This window comes from Pan paniscus, chromosome 1, assembly GCF_029289425.2.
Source record: "Pan paniscus chromosome 1, NHGRI_mPanPan1-v2.0_pri, whole genome shotgun sequence".
Classification (NCBI taxonomy): Eukaryota; Metazoa; Chordata; class Mammalia; order Primates; family Hominidae; genus Pan; species Pan paniscus.
The window spans coordinates 199,910,257-199,925,008 of NC_073249.2; the positions used below are offsets into that span (position 1 = coordinate 199,910,257).

General features: G+C 51.6%; 1 protein-coding gene across 3 annotated transcripts; it reads left to right on the forward strand.

Moving 5' to 3' along the window:
- The first annotated feature begins 470 nt into the window (after nucleotides 1-470).
- KDF1 (keratinocyte differentiation factor 1) lies at nucleotides 471-11,681 on the forward strand. Of its 3 annotated transcripts, XM_063593748.1 has the most exons (5): nucleotides 471-879; nucleotides 7,518-7,619; nucleotides 9,012-10,082; nucleotides 10,668-10,742; nucleotides 11,273-11,681. In XM_063593748.1, exons 3-5 carry the CDS (start codon nucleotides 9,044-9,046, stop codon nucleotides 11,353-11,355), a joined length of 1,197 nt encoding a protein of 398 aa, XP_063449818.1. In that variant the 5' UTR covers nucleotides 471-879; nucleotides 7,518-7,619; nucleotides 9,012-9,043; the 3' UTR covers nucleotides 11,356-11,681. The 3 variants fall into 3 exon arrangements, with proteins under 3 accessions (XP_063449818.1, XP_003809473.1, XP_008959899.1); XM_003809425.6 differs by lacking the exon at nucleotides 7,518-7,619 and having other exon boundaries at nucleotides 471-938; XM_008961651.4 differs by lacking the exon at nucleotides 7,518-7,619.
- The last annotated feature ends 3,071 nt before the right edge of the window (nucleotides 11,682-14,752 follow it).

Here is a 14,752-nt window from a genome sequence, read left to right on the forward strand (position 1 = left end):
GCGCCCGGCCAAGTCACTTGTTTATTAATGCTATTGTTAAGTTATTGAGTTGTTATTAATATTAAGGGGAACAGTAACCCAGAATAGTCTGAGCCTTGCCTTATTGACATTCAATGGTGTTGCCTCTTGCAGAGACCTTTTTTGGATGTAGTGACCATGGCCCATTTTGGCCACCACTTCTGATCCTGGATGTATCTTTCAGAGCTGCATATCCGGTCCCCCTCCTCTACCCTACTCGGGGCCTCAGAGCTGAGGTTCCTGTCTTTACCTGCAGATTTCTCTGAACAAAAGAAAAGGTAAACTGATCAGCGGCCCAGGCTCCCAGTTCTGCCTCAGGGCAAAGGGAGAAATTGGGGCCCAGGGCCTCATTCAGTGGAAAATATTTGTTGAACACCTAGTATGTGCCAGGACCTGTGCTGAGCACCAGGAACACAGGGGAACAAGACCAAACCCTGCAAGGTAGGAGGCTAAAAGAGGAGACAGAAGACAAGAAAACGACAGTGTGCTGAGTACAGGGACTGTTCTAACCAACAGAAAAACAGACAGGATCAGGGAAAGCTTCCCAGAAGAGAGCTTCCCTTTGAATTGGAGCTTTACGGCCGGGCAGAAGTTCCACAGGTGCTCAGAGACTGACAGGACCACCAGCCTGTTGAACAGAAGAGGAGACTGAGCCCCAGCGCCTCTCGACCCCTCCCCGCCACACCTCACCTACCCGGACTAGGCCGAACGGGCCGAGCACTCGAGCGGGGACGCGCAGCTCTGCAGAGCCCCGGGGCGGGGCCTCGGTCCAGGTGCGCGGTAGCGCTTCGCGGAGGCAGGAAGTGTGTCCCTAGCGGCGGCCCGTGCAGCGCTCCCGCGAGACGCTCACCTGCGCCCCAGGTGAGCGGCGAGGGGGCGGGGGAGGGGCTGAGCCGGAGGCGGCTCACCTGGCGGGACAGGTAAGCCCCGCGTGGGCCCAGGGGGGCGCAAGCCAGGGCGGCGCCGGTGTCGGGAGCCCCCCGAAGCTGAGCCCGGACAGGAGAGGGTCCCGGGCCCGGTTCCTCGGGGGCCACCCTCCTACTTCCGGGGTGCGCGGGCCGGGCTGGGGAGCGGCCTGAGCGGGCGCCCGGGCTGGGCGCGCAGAATGGGGTGAGGGGCCGCGTTCGCCCTCAGGGCTGCACTGGCTGGGTGCGGGGGCCGCACTCACCGGGGGGCAGGGTCGGGATGGGACAAACGCTGGTGCTCACCCCGAGGAACAGCGTCGGGACGGGAGGGAGGCTGGGTCCGCCCGCGGGGTAGGGCCCTTGCAGCTGGAGAGGGTAGTGCTCGCCCCGAGGGCACAGTTGGTGTAGGGGCTGTGGTAGCCCGGGGGACAGTGCCAGGATCTGGTTCTTCCTTGTCCCCAGGACTAGGTGCCCGCGGATATGGGACTCTCGGGCTGCACCTTTGGGGCAGGAGGCCGAGGGTGCACTGAGCCGACGGCTGTTTCTCGAGCAGGACTGGGGTGGTCCTCCCCGACCGGGTGTCCGAGGCTTGGCACTGGGCTGGGGGCAGAGGCTGGTGCGGCCGGGCCTGTCCTGGGGACCCTAGGAGGAGGGGACGATACATAGACCCTTGAGTGTGTGTGTGTGTTCGCGGGACTAAGGGGGAAGAGGAAAGCATCAACGAGAAATCCAGGGAGGGCGGGCCGGGACCCTCTGACCCCCGGGAACATCCTTGCGGTGCCTTAGATCGCCTAGTGACCTAGCCCCTCCCATGGGCAAGGCCATTGCGGGAAGCCCCCTGCACTCAATATTTCATTTAAATCTCACGGGATTGGCGGGGCATGAAGATACTAGTCTCTCCTTATTTAAAGATGAGGAAAGTGAGGTTAAGAATCTTGCCTCAAGCCACAATAGGGACAGGGAGCCTCCCCTCACTAAACCAAGTGACCAGGTTCCTAGGATTGGGCGGGGTGGTGGCGGGGCGGTGGCAGCAGCAGGGTCGGGGAGATACAGCCTGGAAGAAACTGCCTGAGTTTGACTTCAGGAGGGTTCAATGGCTGGAGGGAAGTGGGGGAACTGAGGCAGGCATTGTCCTTATCCCAGGTCTTCTCTTCTCATCCCACCACCGCTGGAGATGTGTGGCACACACAAAGTACGCAGGCTCCAGAGCCTGGCGGGCCACAGTGCAAATCTTGCTCCAGCCCTCTCTTGCTAGGTGTCTCTGGGCCAGTCACTTCACCTTTCTGAGCTTCAGATTCCTGATCTGTGAAATGGACATATACTACTTATTTTCAGAGCAATTGTGAGAGTCAAATAAGGTGAAAGTCCTCTGGCCCATTCACTGCTGTTTTCTCAGCATTTATCACAACGCTGGGCACCTCGTTGGATTAATTTAATCAATAATAGAGAGTCCTAAAGCTTTGGAGGTTGGGGAGAAGACAATAGCCAGTCCATCCTCAGGAGCCCCACGTACTTCCGAGCTCAGCATGGTTAACTGTAGATCTGTCCACTCTCCTGAAGGCTTGAGCCTGGAAGACAGGGCTCCCAACATGGGCTCTCTCTGGGCACACGCTGGTCCATGGAGCTGGCAGCTTTGACTGCCTCTTTTCTCCCAAGTAATAGATGGGATGGGGTAGTGGATAAGAGTCTGGGGCCAGGCCAATTGTGTACAGATAGATGTATGGCTTTGGACAACTTATTTAACCTGTCTGTGCTTTAGTATAATAATACAGGTAATAATATTACAAAGAGGGTTGTGAAAATTAATTGGTTATTATGTCTGAAGTACTTAGAACAGTGTAAGCCATCAATAATCAACTCTCACTGGATTGTAAACTCCTGAGGTTGAGGGATTTTGTCTGTTTTATCACTTTATCCATAGAATTTAGAACAGCTAGGCCAGGCGCGGTGGCTCACGCCTGTAATCCCAGTACTTTGAGAGGCCGAGGCGGGTGGATCACGAGGTCAGGAGATCGAGACCATCCTGGCTAACACGGTGAAACCCCGTCTCTACTAAAAATACAAAAAATTAGCCGGGCGTGGTAGCGGGCGCCTGTAGTCCCAGCTACTCGGGAGGCTGAGGCAGGAGAATGGCGTGAACCCGGGAGGCGGAGCTTGCAGTGAGCCGAGATCGCGCCACTGCACTCCAGCCTGGGCGACAGAGCGAGACTCCGTCTCAAAAAAAAAAAAAAATTAGCCAGGCGTGGCACGCGCCTGTAGTCCCAGCCACTCAGGAGGCTGAGGCAGGAGAATCGCTTGCACCCGGGAGGCAGAGGTTGCAGTGAGCCAAGACCACGCCACTGCACTCCACTCCAGCCTGGGCAACAGAGTGAGACTCCATCTCAAGAAAAAAAAAAATGAATTTAGAACAGCTGGCTGGGCGCGGTGGCTTATGCCTGTAATGTCAGCACTTTGGGAGGCTGAGGCAGGTGGATCACTTGAGGTCAGGAGTTCGAGACCAGCCTGGCCAACATGGTGAAACCCCATCTCTATTAAAAATACAAAAAAATTAGCTGGGTGTGGTGGCACGCACCTGTAATTCCAGCTACTCAGGAGGCTGAGGCATGAGAATTGCCTCCACCTGGGAGGCAGAGGTTGCAGTGAGCCAAGATCGTGCCATGCACTCCAGCGTTGGTGACAGAGTAAGACTGTCTCAAATAATAATAATAATAATAATAATAATAAATCCAGCATGTGGCACACAGTGGGCCCTCAGTAAATATCTGTTAATTGCGTGAATGTGTGAATCCATACCCCACATTTCTCAAACTAAAGCAAAGATTTTTAACCACTTAGCTCAGATTGCAAGGGAATTTAAAATCACCTGTTACAATTTTAGTTGGGATACCTTTGCAGATGGGATTTCACTCTCCCCCTCACCTCCTATCCCCCATCCATACTCTGGTCAACGTAGAGCCTAAGTCTTTTTTTCTTTGTACCCAGTGGTGCTGGTTCTACCCTGAGGCAACCTGAAATCTGTCAGTCCCCTGAGGCACCTAGCGTACCAAACCCTGTTCCAGACCCTGAGGCAGAAAAGAATTACACACAGTCCCTGCACTTCAGGGTCATGGTCCTTGGGGACATAGACTTATCCTCAATCAGTACAAGGCTGACCCAGCTGACGCCCAGCAGAAGGCCATGGGGAGAGGGCCTCCCATCTGACTAGTGGTTCCAGAAGGTCCCTGGAGAAGGAGTGCTGAGTAAGGCCAGGAGAGTAGGTTAAAGAGTTGTAGGAATGGTTAAAGAACTGTATCCTAGGCCAGGCACAGAGGCTCATGCCTGTAATCCCAGCACTTTGGGAGGCCAGGGCAGGAGATCACTTGAGGCCAGGAATTCAAGACCACCTGAGCAACATAGCAAGATCCCATCTCTACCAAAAAACAAAACAAAACAAAAAACTAGTGGGGCAGGGTGGTATGCATCTATAGTCCTAGCTACTCAAGTGGCTGAGGCAGGAGGATCACTTGAGCCCTGTTGTTTGAGGCTTCATTGAGCTAGGGTTGCACCACTGCACTCCAATCTGGGTGACAGAGGGAGACCTTATCTCTAAAAATAAAATAAAATAAATAAAAGAACTGTATCCTTCACATCCCCATTTACCATGGGCAACATTCCCTCTTTCCCTTTCTCTACACACACATAACTTTTGTTCTTTTGTGTTTGAACCATTTGAGATTAGGTTGCAGATAATCCTGCCCCTTTATCCCCAAGTGCTTCAGTGTATGTTTCCTAAGAATAGAACATTATCTTATATAACCACAGTAATCAAATTCAGAAAATGTAACATTGATATAATACTATCAAATAACATATTTCACCAGTTATTCACATTATCCAATTTCCAATTTTTTCCTCCCAATCCAGGATCCTTTCTAGGATCACACTGCATTTAGTTGTCATGTTTCTCAACTTGGGCCTGTCTATTATTTCCTCATTATTACATTCAGGTTATGCATTTTTGACAGGAATACTTCGTGAGTTGTATCCTCCTTAGTACATAGTATCAGGAGGAACTTGATGTCAGTTCATCCCATTATGGTGATATTATCTTTGATCATTTGATTAAAGTGGTGTCTGCTGTGTTCCTCTAAACATTTTAAAGTTTTTACTTGCTACAGCAAGTAAGAGGGAATGGAAGTGGCCAGAATGGCGGCTGTGACAGTATTTGGGTGAGAGATAATGATGGCCCTCTTTAGGGAGGTGGCATTAATTTTCCCAAGTGCCAAATCTGGGGTTAGATTAGGGCCAGAACTGGAACTAAAACACAGATATCCCGATGCCCAGTTCCACGTTCCTCACACACCCCCGGTTTAAGACCCCAGTGCCATTAATTCAGGAATAAAAGGATAAGGGATCAGTGTCTCAGAAAATCCAAGCTAAGGATAGTTACTGCCTGGCAAACCCCTACATGAGATCAAGGACCTTCCCAAATACACTACTGCATAATCTTCCTTGACTCTCTCAGGCAGAGTTATTTACTCCCATGATGCTTCATATATCCTACATGCTCCATCTTACAAACTTTGTTTGTTTGTTTGAGATGGAGTCTCACTCTGTTGCATAGGCTGGAGTGCAGTGGTGCGATCTGGGCTCACTGCAACCTCCGCCTCCCAAGTTCAAGCGATTCTCCTGCCTCAGCCTCCTGCGTAGCTGGGATTACAGGCATGCTCCACCACGCCCAGCTAATTTTTGTATTTTTAGTAGAGACAGGTTTCACCATGTTGGTCAGGCTGGTCTCGAAATCCTGACCTCGTGATCCACCTGCCTCAGCCTCCCAAAGTGCTGGGATTACCGGCATGAGCCACTGTGCCCGGCCCTCATCTTACAAACTTTTAAGCATCTGTTTTCCCTGCAAAACCATATGTGAATCATCAAGAACAGGATCTATAATTCATTCATCTTTGGTTCTACGGTACCCAGCACAGGGCCAGCCTCAGTGTTTATGAAGTAAAGGAAGTCCTAGCTCTGAGTTTCCTAGCAACCAGGTCAGAATGGGAAAGAAGACATATTTTGTGGCTCAGCTTTTTTATCTAATCAAAGGACACCAACAGTGGTTGGTGTTAAATGTTGCTAGCAGGGCAAATGTGAGTAAGACTGAAATATTGACAGACCTTGTAAATTCCCATATCTGATTTGAAGGACCAGGAGAGGGAAAAAGGTATTAATGATCAGGTTCCATAGCAAGTCTTATGGAAAGGCATTTGTTGAGCAGCCACAGAGGCTCTCAACAAGAAAAACTTACCAACAGCAGGAAGAAACTGGGGGAAACCACTTCACAGAAAGTGAGATCCAGGAGATCTTTCTGTAAAATAGCTATAAAAGTTACCATAGTAGGCTGGGTGCAGTGGCTCATGCCTGTAATCCCAGCACTTTGGGAGGTTGAGGTGGGCAGATCACCTGAGGTCAGGAGTTCGAGACCAGCCTGGCCAACATGGCGAAACCCCATCTCTACTAAAAATGCAAAAATTAGCTGGGCGTGGTAGCGGACGCCTGTAATCCCAGCTACTCCGAGGCTGAGGCAAGAGAATCGCTTGAACCTGGGAGGCAGAGGTTGCAGTGAGCCGAGAATGCGCCATTGCTCTCCAGCCTGGGTGACAGAGCGAGACTCCATCTCAAAAAAAAAAAAGGTAACTTATTAACCTTTTTTTTTTTTTTTTTTTTTTAAGACAGAGTCTTGCCACTCTGTCACCCAGGCTGGAGTGCAATGGCGCCATCTCGGCTCACTTCAACTTCTGCCTCCTGAGTTCAAGCGATTCTCCTGCCTCAGCCTCCTCAGTAACTGAGATTACACGTGCCCATCACCATACCTAGCTAATTTTTGTATTTTTAGTAAAGACAGGAGTTCACCATGTTGGCCAGGCTGGTCTCGAACTCCTGACCTCAGGTGATCTGCCCACCTCAGCCTCCCAAAGTGCTGGGATTACAGGCATTAGCCACTGCGCCTGGCCTAACCTTTTTTTAAAGAAACCACATTTGGCCAGGCGCAGTGGCTCATGCCTGTAATCTCAGCACTTTGGGAGGCTGAGGTGGGCAGATCACCTGAGGTCAGCAGTTTGAGACCAGCCTAGCCAACATGGCGAAATCCTGTCTCTACTAAAAATACAAAAATTAGCTGGGCGTGGTGGCACGTGCCTGTAATCCCAGCTACTTGGGAGGCTGAGGCAAGAGAATCACTTGAACCCAGGAGGCAGAGGTTGTAGTGAGCCGAGATGGTACCACTGTACTCCAGCCTCAGTAACGGAGTGAGACTCCATTTCAAAAAAAAAAAAAAAAAACATATTTAAGCATCATTCCCATATTTAAGCATCATTCCTGTGGCATTAAATACATTCACATTGTTGTACAACTATTGCCACCATCCATCTCCAGACCTTTTTCATCTCCCCCAGCTGAAACTCCCTACCCATTCAACACTAACTCCCCAGTCCCCTCTGCCCCCAGCACCAGGCAACTACCATTCTACTTTGTGTCTCTATGAATTTGACTATTCTAGAGATGTCATATAAGTGGAATCTTACAATATTTGTCTTTTTTTTTTTTTTTTTTTTGAGACAGGGTCTGGCTTTGTTGCCCAGGCTGGAGTGCAATGGCACGATCTCAGCTCACTGCAACCTCCACCTCCAAGGCTCAAGTGGTCCTCCCACCTCAGTCCCCCAGGTAACTAGGACTACAGGTGTGCACCACCACGCCCAGCTAATTTTTGTATTTTCAGTAGGGGTGGGCTTTCACCATGTTGGCCAGGCTGGTCTTGAACTCCTGCGCTCAAGTGATCCACCCATCCCAGCCTCCCAAATTGCTGGGATTACAGGCATGAGCCACCGCACCCGGGCTATTTGTCCTTTTGTGTCTGGCTTATTTCACTTAGCATAAGTTCTTCAAGGTTCATCCATGTTGCAGCATGTATAAGAATTTCCTTTCCTTTTTAAGGCTGAGTAATATTCCATTGTATGTATATACCACATTTTGTTTAGTCATTCATCCATTGGTAGACACTGGGATTGTTTCCACCTTTTGGCTATTGTGAATAATGCTGCTGTGAACATTGTCTAAACATCTGAGTCCCTGCTCTCAATTAGATTGGGTATGTACCCAGAAGTGGAATTGCTGGGTCGTGTGGTAATTCGATGTTTAATTTTTGGAGGAACCACCATACTGTTTTCCATAGCAGCTGCACCATTTTACATTCCCACCAGAAATGCACAAGGGTTCCAGTTTTTCCACATTATTGCCAACACTCATTATTTTCTGGGGGAAGGGAGATTATTTTTAAATACAGATTGAGAGATTGAGTATCCCTAATCCAAAAATCCAAAACACTCCAAAATCTGAAAGTTGAGCACCAGCATGATACTTAAAGGAAATGCTCATTGGAGCATTTCAGATTTTTGGATGAGGAATGCTTAACAGGTAAGCATAATGTATACAATCCACAATTCAGAATCCAAAACATTTCTGGACCCAAGCATTTCAGATAAGATGTTCAACCTTTCTTTTTTTCTTTTTCTTTTTTTTTTTTTTTGAGACACAGTCTCGCCCTGTTGCCCAGGCTGGAGTGCAATGGCGTGATCTTGGCTCACTGCAACCTCTGCCACCCGGGTTCAAGCGATTCTCCTGCCTCAGCCTCCCAAGTAGCTGGGATTACAGGCACCCACCACTACACCTGGCTAATTTTTTTTGTATTTTTAGTAGAGACGGAGTTTCACCATGTTAGTCAGGTTGGTCTCGAACTCCTGACCTCAGGTGATCTGCCTGCCTCGGCCTCCCAAAGTGCTGGGATTACAGGCGTGAGCCACCGCGCCCAGCCAAAGTTCAACCTTTCATAGCCATCCCAATAGGTCTAAGTCACAGGGAATTTTGAAATCTGGGTTAGACCACAGAGACTTTCTCTTTGTGGAGGGAGGGCCACAAGAGATAAGGGTTTTTGGGCATACTTGGGTCCATCCACATCCCAGGCCTCTCAGAAACTAGAAATGTGAAGCTGCTCAAGTCAGCCCAGGAGTTTGTCCCTCACCTCTGATCCTGACTCCTTCCTGGCCTCTCCCCCCACAGGTGCCTGGCTGCTGCAAACCATGCAATGAGCCATGCCCCGCCCTGGACACCCCCGCCCAGCATCTGGGCCTCCACGCTTGGGACCCTGGGAGCGGCCAACAGAGCTATGTCTGGAGACATATGATAAACCACCTCAGCCCCCACCAAGCCGCCGCACCCGTAGACCAGACCCCAAGGACCCTGGCCACCATGGGCCAGAGAGCATTACCTTCATCTCTGGCTCTGCTGAGCCGGCCCCTGAGTCCCCCACCTGCTGCCTGCTCTGGCGACCCTGGGTGTGGGAGTGGTGCCGGGCTGCCTTCTGCTTCCGCCGCTGCCGGGATTGCCTCCAGCGCTGTGGAGCCTGTGTGCGGGGATGCAGCCCCTGCCTGTCTACTGAGGACTCCACTGAGGGGACTGCCGAAGCCAACTGGGCCAAGGAGCACAATGGAGTGCCCCCCAGCCCTGATCGTGCACCCCCCAGCCGGCGGGATGGCCAGCGGCTCAAGTCAACCATGGGCAGCAGCTTCAGCTACCCTGATGTTAAGCTCAAAGGCATCCCTGTGTATCCCTACCCGAGGGCCACCTCCCCAGCCCCTGATGCGGACTCCTGCTGCAAGGAGCCACTGGCCGATCCCCCACCCATGCGACACAGCCTGCCCAGCACCCTTGCCAGTAGTCCTCGTGGCTCTGAGGAGTACTATTCTTTCCATGAGTCGGACCTGGACCTGCCGGAGATGGGCAGTGGCTCCATGTCGAGCCGAGAAATTGATGTGCTCATCTTCAAGAAGCTGACAGAGCTGTTCAGCGTACACCAGATCGATGAGCTGGCCAAGTGCACATCAGACACTGTGTTCCTGGAGAAGACCAGTAAGATCTCGGACCTTATCAGCAGCATCACGCAGGACTACCACCTGGATGAGCAGGATGCTGAGGGCCGCCTGGTACGCGGCATCATTCGCATTAGTACCCGAAAGAGCCGTGCTCGCCCACAGACCTCGGAGGGTCGTTCAACTCGGGCTGCTGCCCCAACCGCTGCTGCCCCTGACAGTGGCCATGAGACCATGGTGGGCTCAGGTCTCAGCCAGGATGGTAGGTGGGGGCCCCATGGGGCTGAGGGGCAGAGTAGGGGAGGCTCTGGCCAGGGGAGGGTTGGAATGGGGTCTTTAGTCACTGTGGGTCTACCCCTCAGCCAGTCCCTGCCTTTCCTCCTCCTTTCTGTCAACTCTTGCATCCCCTCTCCCCAGCTCCCACTCTGGCCCTTCCTGGTGAGGTCCGAGCAAGGCTGAGAGAAGCATGCAGACCCTGGGAGAGCTCTCTGGCCATCGCTGCTGTCCCCAGAAAGGACAAGGTTCCCTCTGCATTCAACAAGTTTACCCAAAAGGCTCCTCTCCTCTGCTGTCTCCTGCCAGAGTAGCTTCTAGGCCTGGTCTGGTTAACAGGACCTAGGGACCCACATGAACTTGGGCCTCTGACCTGTTCTGGGCTAACCAAAACTCCCACTCATCCATCACTCTGCGCATGCACACGTTGTCTATGTCTCTGTCTTTAAGCATTATTTTTCTAGCCCTGCCCAGGAGTGAGTGGCTCCTCCCTCATCGGGCTGGGAACAGAAGTAGGAAATAGGGTTGAAAGAACGTGCTAATGACCACTGCTTGCCTCATGTTCCCTCCCTAGAGCTGACAGTGCAGATCTCCCAGGAGACGACTGCAGATGCCATCGCCCGGAAGCTGAGGCCTTATGGAGCTCCAGGTGTGGTCTTGACCTAATGAGGAGTGTGGAGGGTGGGGGACTACCCTAGGGGCCCCTCACCTGCTGCTCTCCCAGCTTTCTCTTGGGGTGATGAGGATGACATCAAAAAGGGACGGGGACCTAAGCAGCCACAGACCTGTCTCCATCTAGCAGGCTGGCTTAAAGTGGGTGCAGGTGCCCAGAACAGGCAAGCTGAAAGTGATCAGACCCCAACCTTCAAGCCCAGATGACTAGGAAAGTAGTGGGTGGGGGGCCATCCAGCATGGTGCTGGAAAGACACCCGTGTGGTTCTGTTGCGGTCTTCTTGCCCTTGACAACAACCCCCTGGGAGTGGAATCATTATCCTTTTACAGAAAGGGAGGCTAGGGCTCAGAGAGGTCAATAAACTGAGTGGGTCATCCAGCCAGGATCAGACTGACCCAGGCTCAAGTCCCACTCTGCTCCTTCTCAGCAGGCTTCTCCCTGGTCGTGGGATCTGGATGAGCTCCTTCCCCTGAGCCTGTTTCCTCCTCTCCTCTCCTTCCTACCAGGGTACCCAGCAAGCCATGACTCATCCTTCCAGGGCACCGACACAGACTCGTCGGGGGCACCCTTGCTCCAGGTGTACTGCTAACCCCTGCCAGGCCCAGCTGCCACACCCTTTCTGGGAGAAGCACGGCCTACAGAATGAAGAGGGGGACCAGGAACCCCTGTGGGAGAGGCTTAGACCTGAAGCAGTGCCCACTCTGGCTCCTCCTGCCTTGGCTGACTGGGTTCCTGGACCATGTGCATTTCACTGGGCCATGGGGTCTACATCTCCTTGCATCCCCAGCTGGTCTGATCCCTGCCTGGGCCCCTTCCTTCCTGCTCATGGTCTTCAGGTGGCCTGATCATGGAAAGTAAGGACTTAGGCATTACCTTCTGGGAGTGAACCCTGACTCCATCCCCCTATTGCCACCCTAACCAATCATGCAAACTTCTCCCTCCCTGGGGTAATTCAACAGTTAAAAGAAGCTTATCTTAAATGTATTGTATTGGGGGGTGGGCAGGGCCCACTCTATGTTATGTTAAGGAGTTGGTTCTGGTTCTTGGCTGATGTTCTGTATCTTAACATGACCATAGTTTGTAAGTAGAAAGGTAATTGGTATCTGCCTGCTTATCTTGGCTGTCCTTTCTCTCCCATCTGCCTCACTTAACTGCTGCCCAGAGCAGGAGACAGGATATGTGTCCAGCCTGGCTTAGTGCCCTGCAGTTAAAGTAGGAAGGATAAAATGGGAGTAATGCTGCCCCCATTTCAGGTTCACTGTGAGTTCCAGGAGATAAAGAACCAAGCACAGAGTCTGTGCCTGAGAAAGGTTGGATAAATGGTTTCTGACATTGTTTGAGAGGTTCTTCTAGGGAGGCCTGTCCGAACTGCCTCTGCTCTCCCAGTCCACTGCCTGCAGGCTGGCCTGCTTCTGCCCAGCCCACAGTTTCCCCAAAGCCCTGATCATTTGTTGGCCCTACCCAGCCTTGGACCTGCTACTCCCCTTCCACTCTCTCTGTGGTAGTAACAGAGCACTGTGGGTTTTTTTTTTTTTTTTTTTTTTTGAGATGGAGTTTTTGCTCTTGTTGCCCAAGCTGCTGGAGTGCAATGGCGCAATCTTGGCTCACCGCAACCTCCGCCTCTCGGGTTCAAGCGATTCTTCTAACTTAGCCTCCCAAGCAGTTGGGATTACAGGCATGCGCCACCACGCACAGCTAATTTTGTATTTTTTAGTAGAGACAGGGTTTCTCCATGTTGGTCAGGCTGGTCTCGAACTCCTGACCTCAGGTGATCCGCCCGCCTCGGCCTCCCAAAGTGCCGGCATTAGAGGCGTGAGCCACCGCGCCTGGCCAGCACTGTGGTTTTCACCAGTATCTTCTTGGTCTCTCCAATAACGTTGGAGAAAGGACATTATTCTTTCACAGAGAGGAAACGTGGGGCTCACAGTGAGGTCAAGGAACTTAGTGGGACAAGCAGTTAGTAACTGTGGCTCTGGCCTTGCTGGGGCAGATGCAGAATCCCTTCATTAGGTAGCAGAGCCCAGATGAGTTCAGAAGGATCCTACTTGGCTGCTCCTCACACACAGGCTTATCTACTGGTCCTCTTTCAGCAGAGAGGCCGGGGCAGGCCCACCAGCCCATTCTTAATTAACAAACAAGCTAGAAAGTGTTGAGGATCCCCCCACTCCAGCTCCCATTTGACCTGCTGCCCCCACCGCCCTTTTTATTGTTCCGAAAGGCACCCTTTGGAAAGTAACTACTAGACAAATTGTACTTGTTTGTCCAGTTTCCTAAGGGAAACAGGATGATCTCTCAGGGCTATGAACATAGGGTTCAGTTCTAACTCCAGGCTCTGCTGTCGCATCCGGGTCAAGGCCTCCAAAAGATTAAAATGACCACGGGGCAGAACAGGAGTACAGAGCGGTAGAGTGACACCACGAACCAAGCCTTAGCTCTAGAGCACCATTTTCCAAACCTAGCCTTTTAAACCATTATTTGCATTCCCAGAAAAAAAAAAAAGGTTTAGCAAGTTTGGAAAACAGACAAAGCTATGTACTGCATAGCCTCTCTGAAATCTTTAACAAGCTATTCTGAATTTTTTTTTTTCCCCGAGACAAAGAGTCTCGCTCTATTGCCCAGGCTGGAGTGCAGTGGCACGATCTTGGCTCACCACAACCTCAGCCTCCCAGGTTCAAGTGATTCGCCTGCCTCAGCCTCCCAAGTAGCTGTGATTACAGGCACGTGCCACCACACCCAGCTTTTTTTTTCTTTTTGGAGATGGAGTCTCACTCTGTTGCTCAGGCTGGAGTGCAGTGGCGCGATCTCGGCTCACTGCAAGCTCCACCTCCTGGGTTCACACCATTCTCCTGCCTCAGCCTCCCAAGTAGCTGGGACTACAGGCACCCGCCACCACACCCGGCTAATTTTTTGTATTTTTAGTAGAGACAGGGTTTCACCGTGTTAGCCAGGATGGTCTCGATCTCCTGACCTTGTGGTCCATCCACCTCGGCCTCCCAAAGTGCTGGGATTACAGGCCTGGGCCACTGCACCCAGCCAACACCCAGCTAACTTTTTATATTTTTGGCAGAGATGGAGTTTCTCCATGTTGGCCAGGCTGGTTTCGAACTCCTGACGTCAAGTGATCTGCCCGCCTTGGCCTCCCAAAGTGCTGGGATTACAGGCGTGAGCTACTGTGCCCAGCTATTCTCGAATTCTAAAAAAGACATCTGTGTTCCAGAAATTTAGGAGCCAAAGAACTAAGCACTCACAGCAAGTCTACCTAGACATTCTTGCTATAACCTCTGTGGCCCAAGCATTCTGACCTCCACCCTCTAGCCAAAGTGGGGCAGGGGTCAGCTCTGTGGGCTGGATCTGAGCAAAGGGGAGCACCTCTTCAGCCCTGGGAGCTGGCTTTGAGAAGGCCTAGAATCTGCAGAGGTCCAAGTCAGAGATACAAACAATGGAGCCTCACTGGACTTTACTCTGTCCTCCTGGTAAGGTCCCTGTACCACACACACCAGATCTGAGGCCTGAGCTGTCCTCCTGGTACCCCTCCCCTGAGCCAGGCAGTGTCACCTTGGCCCTTGCTGCTCTTCTGCCCTGGGACACAATAGTCTCTAGTTTCAAGAATACTTGATTCACGGCTAGAGGGCAGACCCACTGCAGTGGGAAGTAAAAATCAGATCAAGTCCAGCCGTCTTAAAACTTTTTTGGGTCATGCGCCCCTTTGAGAATCTGACATGTGTTCTGGTCTCTGTAGCCAGAAAAACTCAACCTTTGCTCAGAAACATACATAGACTAAAAGCCTTGTTTTATTTATTTATTGAGATGGAGTCTCTGTCACCCAGGCTGGAGTGAAGTAGTGCAATCTCGGCTCACTGCAACCTCCGCCACCCGGGTTCAAGCGATTCTCCTGCCTCAGCCTCCCGAGTAGCTGGGATTACAGGTGTGCACCACCACACCCGGCTAATTTTTGTATTTTTAGTAGAGACTGGGTTTCTCCATGT

Bases quoted from the DNA above. Each gene is read 5' to 3' on its own strand.
- KDF1 (XM_003809425.6), top strand. From the start codon at position 9,044: ATGCCCCGCCCTGGACACCCCCGCCCAGCATCTGGGCCTCCACGCTTG. The intron at 10,083-10,667 runs GTAGGTGGGGGC...TTCCCTCCCTAG, and splicing joins CTCAGGTCTCAGCCAGGATG to AGCTGACAGTGCAGATCTCC. The intron at 10,743-11,272 runs GTGTGGTCTTGA...CCTTCCTACCAG, and splicing joins GAGGCCTTATGGAGCTCCAG to GGTACCCAGCAAGCCATGAC.